Genomic DNA, 13,895 nt, shown 5'->3' with positions numbered 1-13,895 from the left:
ATTACCTTTGCCACATGCCAATGTTAACTCCCTATTCAACTTGCACCCAATATCCATGCTACTGTTTGGTGGCCTGTAGACAACACCCATTTGGGTCCTTTTGCCCTTACTGTTCCTCAGTTCTATCCACACAGACTCTACTTCTCCTGACCCTATGTCCCCCCTTGCAAAAGACTGAATCTCATTCCTCACCAACAGGGCCTCCCCACCCCCTCTGCCCACATTTCTGTCCCTATGATAGCACGTATACCCTTGTACATTCATTTCCTAGGTCTGATCTCCCTGCAGCCATGTCTCCGTTATCCCAACAACATCATAGTTACCCATTCACACCTGGGCTTCAAGCTCATCCGCCTTATTCCTGACACTTCGTGCATTCAGATATAGAATTTTTAACCCATTTCTCCTCTCTCTGTTTGAATCGCTGCCTATTGTGCTTAACCCAGCTCCCCGAACTCCCATCGGGCTATACGCCCCTAGAATTTTGTTGTCCTTCCTACATTTACTTATTCTTGCAACACATTTAACTCCATGTTCTGTCAGACCATCCCTCTGTACATGTGTCCTCCTTATCACTTGTTCCGCCCCACCTTCCTCTACTACACACTTAATATTCCGGAACCGTGTAGTCCCCACCTGTCCTTTATTCTTCCTCTCGCTATCCTCTCTCACATTCTGGATCCCCGCCCCCTGCAAATTGAGTTTAAACCCCCCCAAGAAGCTCTAGCAAACTTCCCTGCAAGAATGTTAGTACCACTCCAGTTCAGGTGTAAACCGTCCCTACGGAACAGATCCCACCTTCCCTGGAACATCCAGTACCTGCTCCCATACCTCTTCATGACCCTGATTGTGAGGGTGTGGGTGGTGCTAAGCAAATGCCACACCTTGCCCAAGGGTGACCTGCAGGCTAGAGGAGGGCAGGAGCTCCTTACACCTTCTTTGGTAGAGACGTATCTTCACCCTGACAGATCTCTGACTATCATCTGATAGCAAACAACCCCATGGACTGTTCTCCACAAGAACGCTCACTGCCTTTGGAGAGACGGTGGATGTTGGTGGAATTTGATGCAAGATGGGGAGAAGGATCAGCTGAACAATCACTATCACCTCACCAGGACGCACATCCAGCAAGTGAGTCAGTCTATAAGAGGTTCAATGTCACAGAGCGAGAAACTGAAAAACCCCAATGGACACAAGACCTGATACCTGAGGATCTCTCTCTTGATGAGACAGAGGATGGTGATGGGGTGGGTTGTCCTGTAGATGATCCATCGGGCTGATCCATTGTGGAAGCCTCCAGGTCTGGAACAAAGTAACAGAGACATGGGAGAGTGGCAGAGATTAAACAGGGACAATAATTCATAAAGATGAGAGATTCTGCAGATGCTGAAAATCCAGAGCAACACACACAAAATGCTGGAAGAACTCAGCAGGTCAGGCTGCATCTCTGGAGGGGAATAAACAGTGAATGTTTTGGGCTGAGACCCTTCATCCGCACTGGAGAGGAAGGGGAAAGAAGCCAGAATAAAGAGGTGGGGAGGAGTACAGCTGGCAGTTGATAGGTGAAGCGAGGTGAGTGGGAAGGTGGGTGTGTGAGGGAGGGGGTGATTTGAGAAGCTGGGAGGTGATATGTGGAAGAGGTAAAGGGCTGAAGGAGGAGTAATCCAATCACAGAGAACAGAATAAAGTGATGGAGGAAGGGGACCAGAAGGAGGTCATGGGTTGGTGACAAGAAGAGAGGGGTTAAGAGGGGAGTCAGAATGGGAATTGAAAAAGAGAGAATTGGTAGAAGGGGGAAATTATTGGAAGCTAGAAAAACCAATGTTCATACTGTTAGTTTGGAAGCTACCTAGATACAATATAAGGTGTTGCCCCTCCTAATTTTGGCCTCATCAGGTGAGTGGAGGAATCCTTGGAAAGACGTATGGGAATGGGAATGGGAAGTTGAATTGAAATGGGTAGACACTGGGACAACAATTTGAAAAGGAGGTCTCAGATCTGAAGAGATACCAAATCCATCCAGTTCAGTAACTCTCCCTGGTGAATGTCTGTGACCAGTCACTACTCTGTCAAAGCCCAGATGAATATTGAGGTCTGAAGAAGGGGAACATGACCCCACCACGGATACCTGAGTTCACAGACCCTGGGATTCCTGAATTGTGAAGGATCTGCTGTCACTGATCCCTGGGGTTCACAAGTTGAGGCTGACAGGGAATCTGTCCCTGAACTAGTAGACACCGCTGGTATGGTGGTCAGACCCGGATCAGGTTTACCTGTCACTGATCCCTGGGGTTCACAAGTTGTGACTGACAGGGAATCTGTCCCTGAACTCACAGACACAGCTGGTATGGTGGTCAGACCCGGACCAGGTTTACCTGTCACTGATCCCTGGGGTTCACAAGTTGTGACTGACAGGGAATCTGTCCCTGAACTCACAGACACAGCTGGTATGGTGGTCAGACCCGGACCAGGTTTACCTGTCACTGATCCCTGGGGTTCACAAGTTGTGACTGACAGGGAATCTGTCCCTGAACTCACAGACACAGCTGGTATGGTGGTCAGACCCGGACCAGGTTTACCTGTCACTGATCCCTGGGGTTCACAAGTTGTGACTGATAGGGAATCTGTCCCTGAACTCACAGACACAGCTGGTGTGGTGGTCAGACACGGACCAGGTTTACCTGTCACTGATCCCTGGGGTTCACAAGTTGAGACTGACAGGGAATCTGTACCTGAACTCACAGACACAGCTGGTGTGCTGGTCAGACCCGGACCAGGTTTACCTGTCACTGATCCCTGGGGTTCACAAGTTGAGACTGACAGGGAATCTGTACCTGAACTCACAGACACAGCTGGTGTGCTGGTCAGACCCGGACCAGGTTTACCTGTCACTGATCCATCAGGTTCACAAGTTGTGTCTGATTGGAGATCTGTATGCGAGCTTGAAGACCCTGCTGTGGTTGTGTTAAAACCTGGACCAGGTTCTCTGGTCGATGTCCCCAGGGATTCCCAAGTTATGTCAGAATGGAAATCTGTAATAAGAAGATATACGAAGGATGGGTAATGCAGTAAACAAGGTTCACATTAGATCAGGAAGGAACTCAATGGCAGGGAACATAAGGCTCTAGTCCAGGTCAAATCTGTCCTCTAAAATACACACACACCTTTCTCCTTTGTTCTTTAATACCTCTGTCTTTCACTCTTAAATCCCTCTCCTCACATCTCCATCTCACGGCATTAACTCTGTCTGTATGACTCTTTTTTCAGTCTCTCCTTTCCTCCCTCCAGTTGGAGCGTCACTCTCACTGATCTCTCTGCCCAACTCTCCTCACACAGTCATCACTCTCTCTTCACTCACATCATTCTTCCCACTCCAGCATCCCTACCTCTCTCACTATCCCTCTGTCCTGTGTGTTTTCACCCATTTCCTTCTGTCCACATACTGAATTACTCAAATCCCACTCTAGTCATTTCTATGTCTCATCAGTCACCGTGTAACTCCTCACAGTCATCCTCCCTTCCTCTCTGTGACCATTCTCCCCTCACACAAACATCATCCCTCCTCCCTCCTGTATCATTCTCATTCATTCCACCCTTCGCTGTTCATTCCCACCACCTCACTCACTCCAACCCCAACAGACAGGAGAGAGGAACCACTGACTCCATCATTCACACCCCTACCCACAATGCACTGTACATCCAGTAGGTGAACTGGTCCATGGGAGGTTCAAACCCACAGAGGGACAGACACTGAATGGACACAGACAGACATGAGACTTGGTACCTGAGGATGTGTCTCCCGCTGGGACAGAGGACGGTTCCTGGGTGTTCTCTCCAGTAGACAATCCTGTAGACTGATCCAGTGTTGAAGTCTCCAGGTCTGGAACAAAGTAACAGAGACATGGGAAATGGACAGAGATTAAACAACACAACAGGGACAATAATATGTACAGACGAGGAATTCTGCAGACATTGTAAATCTAGAGCAATGCACACAAAATGCTGAAGGAACTGAGAAGGTCAGGCAGCAGCTCTGGAGAAGAATAAATAGTCAATGATTTGGGCCAAGACACTTCATCAGGACTGGAAAGGAAGGGGGCAGAAGCCATGATAAGATTGTGAGGAGAGAACAAGCTGGTAGGTGATAGCTGAATTCAGGCAAGTGAGAAGATATCTGGGTGATGAGCAGGCAGATATGAGAAGCTGGGAGGTGATATGTGGAAGAGATAAAGGGATAAAGAAGGAGAAATCCAAGGAGAGAGGACAGTGGACCAGAGAATAAAGGGATGGTTGGGGGGACAAGATGGAAGAGATGGGCAGGAGAGGAGAAGAGAAGGACTAAGAATGGGGCCAGAATAGGAATGGAAACAGAGAGAAGTGGGAGAGAGGAGAAACTGCCAGAAGTTAGCGAAATTGGTATTTATGCAATCAGGTTGGAAGTTACCCAGAACACAATATGAGGTGATGCTCTTCAAACTTGAGAGTGCTCTCATCACGTCAGTCATGAACAGTCATGTCAGAGTGGGAGTGGGACATAGAACTAAAGTGGGACTCAACCAGAACAACTTGTCAAAGAGGTCTCTGATTTGAAAAGAAACCAAAACCACCCAGTCCCTGCTCACAAACTCTCCCATCCAAAACTTCTGTCACTAGTCAGTTCTCTCAGTCAAAGCCCAGATGAATATCAAGGACTGAAGGAGGGAAAGATCACTCCTTTCATTGACCCCTCCCTCCACCCTCACAGTTACCTGAGCTCGCAGACCCTGCTCGGTTGGTGAACAAACCTGGACCAGGTTCTCCCATTGCTGCTCCCTGGGGACCCTGAGTTGTATCCGACTGGGAATCTGTACCTGAGCTCGCAGACCCTGCTGGGGTGGTGATCAAACCCGGACCTGGTTCTCCCATTGCTGCTACCTGGGGACCCTGAGTTGTATCCGACTGGGAATCTGTACCTGAGCTCGCAGACCCTGCGGGTGTGGTGATCAAACCCGGACCTGGTTCTCCCATTGCTGTTACCTGGGGACCCTGAGCTCTATCCGACTGGGAATCTGTACCTGAGCTCGCAGACCCTGCTGGGGTGGTGATCAAACCCGGACCTGGTTCTCCCATTGCTGCTACCTGGGGACCCTGAGTTCTATCCGACTGGGAATCTGTACCTGAGCTCGCAGACCCTGCTGGGGTGGTGATCAAACCCGGACCTGCTTCTCCCATTGCTGCTACCTGGGGACCCTGAGTTCTATCCGACTGGGAATCTGTACCTGAGCTCGCAGACCCTGCTGGGGTGGTGATCAAGCCCGGTCCATGTTTTCTGGTTGGTGATACCTGGGGTTCCTGAGTTGTGTCCAACAGAGAATCTGTATTCAGAAGATATACAAAAGAAAGTTAAAGTAGTAAGCAAGCTTTATGTTTGATCAGGAACGAACGAACTCAATGGCAGGAACAGGAGGCTCAAGTCAAGGTCAAATCTGTCCTCTGAAATACACACATACCCCTCTCCTTTCCTCTTTAATACCTCTACCCTTGTCTCTCAAATCCCACTCCTCACATCTCCCTCTCTTGGCATTCACTCTGCATCACTCTCTTTTCAGTCTCTGCTTCCTTCCCTCCAGTTGGAGCATCGCTCTCACTGATCTATCTGCCCAACTCTCCTCTCACAGTCATCACTCTCTCTTCAGTCGTCACATTCCTCCCACTCCAGCATCCCACCTCTCTCTCCATCCCTCTGTCCTGTGTGTTTTCCCCCATTTCCTTCTGTCCACGTACTGAATTACTCAAATCCCATTCCGGTCGTTTCTATGTCTCATCAGTCACCGTACAACTCCTCACAGTTATTCCTCCCTTCCTCTATCTGACCAATGGATGGAGTTAAGTTTGATTTCTTGATGCTTGTTACTGCTTGTGTGTGTGTGAGGGGGATGGGGGCTTTGGGGTTTTTCTGTAATTCATGAACACAATCTCACTATTCCTCTTTTTGCATTATTTATTTATTTCTTTTTGATTGAAACGTACAGCAATGTTTTTTATATCTTACTCTGTACTGCTGCCAAAAACAACAAATTTCACAAGAGACATTAGTGATAATAAACCTGATTCTGATCCTGAATCTCTGACCACTGACCATAAATCGATGTCCTCTAGTTATATTCACCCTGATCAGTGGTAATATTTCCAGCAGGACGTCCCACACCACCAGCTTCAGGAACATTCATTTTTCATTCATTTTTAATCTCTTTTTATTGAATTTAAAAAATATATATAAAGACAAATACAAATCAGAGGAGTGGTTATATCAAATACCTATTCCAATAAAAGTACAAACAACTAAAGGAGTGTAGACTATCAAAATCATATATAGTATAATATTGAGCTAATATATAAAAGGAACCACAACTCCTCTTAACAATTCCAAAAACAGACTAAAGAATTTCTATTATTAAGAAGAAATAAACTCACTAAACTAACCTAAAACAAAAAAAGGAGACTGGGCAGTCCATTTCAGGATATAATTACAAAAAAAAGGGAAAAATCTTTCCGGTCAAGTCTGAAACATCACGCAGAAGAACAAAAAAGATTACCTAAAGAAGTGAAAAAAGTCAAAAAGAAGAAAATTAAAATCATATGAAAATATTGAATGAAAGGTCACCAGGTGTACTCAAATTCAAAAGATGTATCAAATGTCCGACTCCTAATTTTCTCCAAGCTTAAACACGACATAATGGAGGAGAGCCAAAAAATAGTAGGTGGATTAAGATCTTTCCAATACAACCAAAGAGCTCTCCTAGCCAATAAAGTTGAAAAAGCTATAATACATCGAGTGGAAGCAGAAACATTTCCTGCTTCCTTTGGAGTGATCCCAAAGATTGTCGTAAGTGAATTAGATTGTAGGTCCAAACCTATGACTTTGGATAACGCTCTAAAAACTTCTCTCCAAAAATTATTTAACTTTATACAAGACCAAAAATATGAGTTACGGTACCCACCTCAGCATTACATCTATCACAGGTGGGATTTATATTAGAAAAAATATGCGCTAGTTTATCTTTTGACATATGCGCCCTGTGCACTACCTTGAACTGAATCAAGGAGTGACGGGCACAGATGGATGAATTGTTAACTAAATGATAAATTTTGTTCCATTGATCATCTGAAAGTAACTCCTGAAGTTCCAGTTCCCAAGCACATTTAACCTTGTCATTAGACATCATTCGTAAATTCATAAGCCATTTATATATAATGGCTATCAATCCTTTTTGAGATGGTTTAAGCTGAAAAATAACATCTATCATATTTGGTAAATGAGCAAATAGATAATTCTGTAATAAATCTCGTAGAAAATTCCTAGCTTGTAAATATCTAAAGAATTTTGCATTAGATATATTATATTTATCCACTAGCTGTGAAAAAAATGAACAATTCTCTAAAAACAAATCTAAATGTTTTTATTCCCTTAGTTTTCCATATTAAAAAGGCCTCATCCAGAATTGATGGTTTAAAAAATAGTTAAGATGGATATTACTAGAGAGAACAAAGTTATTCAAATCAAAAAATCTGCGAAACTGATACCAAATATTTCATGTATGTCTAACAATAGGACTACGAGCTTGTCTACCAATCCTAGAAAACAAAAAAAGGAAGAGGAGGTCCCAGTACGGAAGCCAAAGAAAACCCCCTTACTGAGCTCTCCTCCAAATCCAACCATGAAGGACAATCGTGATTATCTATACCGTAAATCCAAAAAGTAATATAACAAATATTAATTGCCCAATAGTAAAATCGAATGTTTAGTAACACCAATCCTCCATCTTTTTTTTATTTTTGCAGTAAAGGTTCACTCAATCTAGAACACTTATTATTCCAGATATATGACAGGATCATAGAATGTATTCTATCAAAGTAAGTTTTCGGGACAAAGGATGGAACAGCTTGAAACGTATATAGAAATTTTGGTAAAATTACCATTTTTTAGCATTTATTAACCAATTAATGACATCGTCATAGGCGACCATTTAGAAAGCATTAGTTTTGTATATTCAATTTGAAGAAAATTATATTTAAATCATTAAAATTTTTAGTAATTTTAATACCAAGATAGGTAAAGTAATTTTTAGCAATATTAAAAGGTATTTGATCATAATAATCGGAATAATTATTAATAGGAAATAATTCACTTTTATGTAAATTTATTTTATATCCAGAGAAAATACCGAATTCAGTAAATATGGATATCATAGAGGGAATAGATTTCTTAGGGTCTGAAATATAAACTAATAAATCATTTGCATATAACAAAACCTTATGTAATTTATCCCCTCTCTTAATACCCTGAACAGAGTTAGAATCCCTAAGAGCAATAACAAGTGGTTCTAAAACCAAATTAAAGAATAAAGGTTAAGAGGGTAACCCTGACAATTTCCTCTATATAATCTAAAATAAGGAGATTTTTGATTGTTAGTTATAACTGCAGCCATTGGGGCTTGATAAATCAGTTTTAATCCAGGAAATAAATCCCAGTCCAAAGTTAAAGCTCTCCAAAACCTGAAACAAATAAGGCCATTTCACCCTGTCAAAAGTTTTCTCTGCATCAAGAGAAACAACATTCAGATTATTTGACTAAGGGAGAATGAATAATATTAAACAGTCATCGAATATTAAAACGTGAATACTTAGTTTTAATAAATCCAGTTTGATCATTTGAGATAACAGTGGACAAATATTCTCAAGTCTATTAGCTAAAATCTTAGAGAGAATTTTCAAATCCACATTCAATAGGGAAATTTGTCTATAAGAGGCACATTCAGAAAAATCTTTTCCTTTTTTAGGAATCAATGAAATTGATGTCTCATAAAAAGTTTTCAGAAGATTCTCACAAGATATACAACCAGTGAAAGTTTGACAAAGATGTGATGTTGGCATTTCATTAAAGGTCTTATAAAATTCCACTGCATATCCATCTGGTCCCGGTGCTTTCCCTAATTACATAGAGGATATAGCCTTGGCTATTTCCTCTTGTTTAATAGGTGCATCTAATAAATTAATATCTTGAGTAGAAATTTTAGGTATATTTATTTTTTGCAAAAATCTATTCATAATAATAGTATTATCAGGGAATTCAGATTTATAAAGATTAGAATAGAAATCCATAAATATCTTATTAATTTCATACGGGTCTAATATTTCAGTTCTATCTGATCTACGTATTTTCAAAATCTGTCTTCTGACCATATTTGCCTTTAACTGACCAACCAACAGTTTACATGATTTAACACCATGTATATAAAACTGACTTTTAGATTTAAAAATTTGCTGTTCAATGGGGAAGGTCAAAAGCAGATCATATTGTGTTTCGAGTTCAACCCTTTCCTTATATAGGTCTTCACTAGGTCTTACTGAGTACGCTTTATCTATCTCTCTAATTTTATTAGTAATCACTCAGAGTTTTGCTTTGGTTTTCCTTCTTAAATCTGCTGAATATGAAATTACCTGTCCCCAATAAAGGATTTCATCGTATCTTACATAACCAAATTTGACATACCGTCAATTGTATTAAGTTAAAAAAAATAGAAATTTGCTCCTTGATAAAACTAACAAAACCTGGATTCTTTAACAATATGGGATCCAATCTCCATAGTGACAGTTTCAAAAAATTATCAGAGAGTTTCAGGGTTAATTTCACAGGCGCGTGATCTGACAGCGCAATGACATCATACACACACTCGTCAACAGAATATAACAACCGTGTATCGAGAAAAAAATAATTAATTCTTGAATATTTATGATGAACGTGTGAGAAAAAAGAAAAATCTTTGTCATTAGGGTGTTTATATCTCCAGATATCAACCAGGCCATAATCTAAAAGGAAAGAGTTAATACAGATCGCCGCTTTTTTTAGGAAGCGACGGATTGGTTGATGACCTGAAAATCACCGGATTAAGGCAACAGTTAAAGTCACCGCACATGATCGATTTATATTCATTTAGATTCAGTAGCTCAGAAAAAAGCTTCTTAAAAAAATCAGAACTGTCTGAATTAGGTGCATAAACACACACCAGAGCTATCTTTTGAACGCATAATAAACGAGTGACAATTAAATATCTTCCAATTGAATCAGTAACAGTGTTAAAGTGTACAAAAGGGATTTTAGAATTAACAAAAATAGATACCCCTCTAAATTTATTGTTGATAAGGAATGATATAAAGGTCCCTTCCAAAATTTAAAAAAAGCGATCTTCATCTTGTCTCTGTACGAGTCTCTTGCGCAAAAATAATATCTGCATGAAGTGTTTTTAATCTCTTAGCTTCAGGAACATTTATCACCCACAACCATCAGACTCCAGACCAGCGTGGATAACTTCACTCACATCAACTCTGAACTGATTCCTCAACCTACAGAATCATGTTCAAGGAATCTACAACACATCATCTCAGTACTATTTCATATTTTATCTCCATAATTTGCCTTATTTCGCTCATTGGCTGTTTGTTAGTCATTGTTTTTGTATAGTTTTTCATAAATTCTGTTGGATTTCTTTATTTTCCTGTAAATGACTGCAATAAAATGAATCTCTGGGTAGTATATAGAGACAAAGAAGTACTTTGATAATAAATCTTACTTTCACTCTGAGTCGACCCTATCTGTACCCCTCGTAATCTTCTACACATTTTTATATATCCTCAGAATCAGAATAATTATCACCACTGGGCATCACTGGAAATTTGTCATTTTGCAGCAACAGTGCAGTGGAAAATTAAAATTTCCTTTAATTAGTTAAAAATATTTACTCATTTATTGGAAGGTACAGCAGGGTAACGGGTCCTTTCGGCCCAACAAGTCCGTGCTGTCCTATTACACCCATGTGGACAAACATTGAGTAAAAGACAACAAACTGTGCAAATACAAAAGAAAAAGAAAAATAATGTATAAATAAACAATAAATATCAAGAACATGAGGTGAAAAGTCCTTGAAAGTGAGTCCATAGGTTGTGGGAACAGTTCAGTAATGCGGTGAGTGTTGAGTGAAGTTATCCCTTCTGGTTCAAGAGCCTGATGCCTGAGGGGTAATAACTGTTCCTGACCCTGGTGGTGTGGGTCCTGAGGCTCCTGTACCTTCTTCCTGATGGCAACAACATGAAGAGAGCATGTCCTGGGTGGTGGAGGTTCCTGATGATGAATGCTGACAACGCTCCATGTCGATATGCTCAATGGTGGGGAGGGCTTTATCCGTGATGGACTGGGCCATCAATTATTTAGAGATTCAGCACAGTAACCGGCCCCAAGAGCCCACACCACCCATGTGACCAATTAACCTACTAACCCAAACGTCTCTGTAATGTGGGAGGAAACCGACACAGTCACAGGGAGAATGTACAATCTCCTTACAGACAGCGGTGGTAACAATTAAACAAATAGAGAAAACATCCTGCCTGAATGTCACTCCAAACCTCACCCACCGGACACTTTCATTTCCCCCACCCCTGAGCACCAGGTCTCAGCCCCCCCTGCTCTGTCACTGAGCCGTCTCCACATGTCTTCCAGACCGGCCTCCATCCAAGGCAGGTCATTCCGGATGAGTGAATCACCCTTTCCCATGTACTCCTGAGATTGTCAGTGGGGATAGAACGGACTCCATCGTTCACATCCCACTGAGAAACACAGATAACCACTGAATCAGCTCACGAGAGCCTGTAGACCACAGAGTTGTGGAATGAACCCCCCCCCCTTCCATAGTCAAGTTTTTCTACCTGAGGACGTGTCTCCCGATGGGACAGAGGATGGTTCCTGGGTGGCCCCTCCAGTCGATGACCCTTTGGCCTGTTCACTTGGAGAAGAACCCAGGTCTAGGGTAAAGGAATGGAGACATGGGAGAAAGAAAATCACCGGAACATCGTACCTGTCTCCCACCACTGAATCTCACCTAAAATCTTTATCACTACGGGTGACTCCTGTCATTCGGAGTTGGGATGAAATTCTGGGACTGACCACGGGGATCAGCGTTCCCTTTGATGATCCCCACCACCAATTCCTGAGCTGTGGACCGTCCAGCATCCATTGTCTCTCCAATCATCACCCCCACAACTGTCTACAGCTCCCTCTCAGCACCCCTCCTCCCTCCAGTTCCATCTTGTACCCCAGACCTCTCTCCCATTCCCACCCATAATCTCCCTCTATTGCCGTCATTCCTCCTCCCTCCCCTTTCTCTCCCCATCACTCTCCCTCCTCTCCACTTTCCCACTCCCTCCACCCAGTCATTCCCCTCTGACCCCTCCATTCTCCTCAATGTGCCCTCCCCTCTTCCCCCCCAACAATCTTCACATGGTCCCTATGTGTGACAGGGCAGCCCGGGAGTCTCAGGTCACCTCATTGTAGGAAGGATGTGGAAGCTTTAGAGAGAGGGTGCAGAATAGATTTACCAGGATGATGTCTGGATTACAGAGCAGGTCTTGTGAGGAGAGGTTGAATTAGTGAGGGCTTTTCTCTTTGGGGTGAAGGAGGATGAGAGGTGATTGATGGAGGTGGACAAGATGGTAAGAGGCAGAGATCAAGTGGACAGTCAGACCTTTTCCCCAGGGAGGAAGCGACTAATACCAGGGGGTGAAATTTTAAAGTGACTGGAGTAAACTATAGGGTGGATGTCAGAGGTAAAGTTCTTTACACAGAAAGTGGTGGGTGTGTGGAACACCCTGTAAGGTGGTACAGACAGATACATTAGGGGCATTTAACAAACTCATATGTACGTGGGTGACAGAAACATGGAGGGTTATGTAGGAGGGAAGGGTTAGATTGATCTCAGAGCAGATCTGCACAACACTGTGGGCCGAAGGGCCTGTGCTGTGCTGTACTGTTCTGTGTTCTATGATCTCTGTCACAGGTCAGACTGGGCAGTTTCATTCTGACCCCGGTGTGAAGGGGGATACGGGAAAGGTGATCACAGACCACAGGCAGGGCAGCCGACTGGAAAACTCAGCCTGTGGTGTGTGTTGGTGACTCGGGACGTCCCAGAATTTCCCCACAACTACCACACTGGGGAACGGTGACCTACCTGTACAGTACACAGCGTAATTCCAGTACTCAGTGTCATGGTAATACGAGGATGTTGGCCACAGTCGATACACAAAGTAACCGGAACAGTTTTTCACCCTGATCTCCCGTCTCCAGTAACAGGTGTTTTCACCCCGGGTGAAGCAGACGGTCCTGGTCACCTCCCCCTCTCCCACATTGGGATGGGGACCTGGAATGAGATTTATAAACACTGTAAAATGTACCCGGTCCCACAGTACAGCGGGGAATGTGAATCAGGACCCACTGTAAATCAGTGGTTCACAACCCACGGTCCGGTCCGGCCTCAGTCAGCACTGAGCTGCTGCCCTCTCCCTCTCCACCCCACCCTCCCTGCAACAGCACCTTCATCTTCTGAATGAGCCTCCCATGAGGGACCTTGTCAAACGTCTGGGGGATCTCACTGAAACCTATCGAATATTGAAAGGCCTGGATAGAGTGGAAACGGAGAAGATGTTTCCTATAGTGGGGGAGTCTGGGACCAGAGGGCACAGCCTCACAACACAAGATCCTCCCTTTAGAACAGAGATGAGGAGGAATTTCCTGAGCCAGACGGTGGTGAATCTGTGGAATTCATTGCCACAGACAGTTGTGGAGGTCACATCATTTATAAATGTAAAGCGCAGGTTGAGAGATTTTTTGATTTGTGAGGGTGTCAAAGGTTATAAGGGGAAGGCATGAAAATTGGACGGAGGGATAGTAAATCAGCCATGATAAAATGGCATTGTAGACTCAGTGGGCTGAATGGCCTCATTCTACACCTCTGTCTGATGAGGTTATGGTCTAATATCTATGAAGACAACATCCACAGCTCTATCTTCATCAATCACCTCTGTCAATT

The 13,895-nt window shown here is 43.2% G+C and overlaps 1 protein-coding gene across 1 annotated transcript in view; it reads right to left on the bottom strand.

The window, feature by feature from the left end:
• Nucleotides 1-13,895, bottom strand: part of LOC140722194 (uncharacterized) — a 44,718-nt gene that overhangs the window by 12,282 nt on the left and 18,541 nt on the right. The window contains exons 11-16 of the mRNA XM_073036988.1: nucleotides 13,038-13,226; nucleotides 11,740-11,835; nucleotides 5,259-5,354; nucleotides 3,785-3,880; nucleotides 2,886-3,032; nucleotides 1,207-1,302 (exon numbers count right to left, since the gene is read on the bottom strand). Of these exons, the coding sequence (XP_072893089.1) occupies nucleotides 1,207-1,302; nucleotides 2,886-3,032; nucleotides 3,785-3,880; nucleotides 5,259-5,354; nucleotides 11,740-11,835; nucleotides 13,038-13,226 (720 nt within the window). The remainder of the gene's footprint in view (nucleotides 1-1,206; nucleotides 1,303-2,885; nucleotides 3,033-3,784; nucleotides 3,881-5,258; nucleotides 5,355-11,739; nucleotides 11,836-13,037; nucleotides 13,227-13,895) is intronic.

Source organism: Hemitrygon akajei, unplaced genomic scaffold (assembly GCF_048418815.1).
Source record: "Hemitrygon akajei unplaced genomic scaffold, sHemAka1.3 Scf000072, whole genome shotgun sequence".
Lineage (NCBI taxonomy): Eukaryota > Metazoa > Chordata > Chondrichthyes > Myliobatiformes > Dasyatidae > Hemitrygon > Hemitrygon akajei.
The sequence above is the reverse complement of the archived record's forward strand: the minus strand, read 5'-3'. Positions and strand labels throughout refer to the sequence as shown.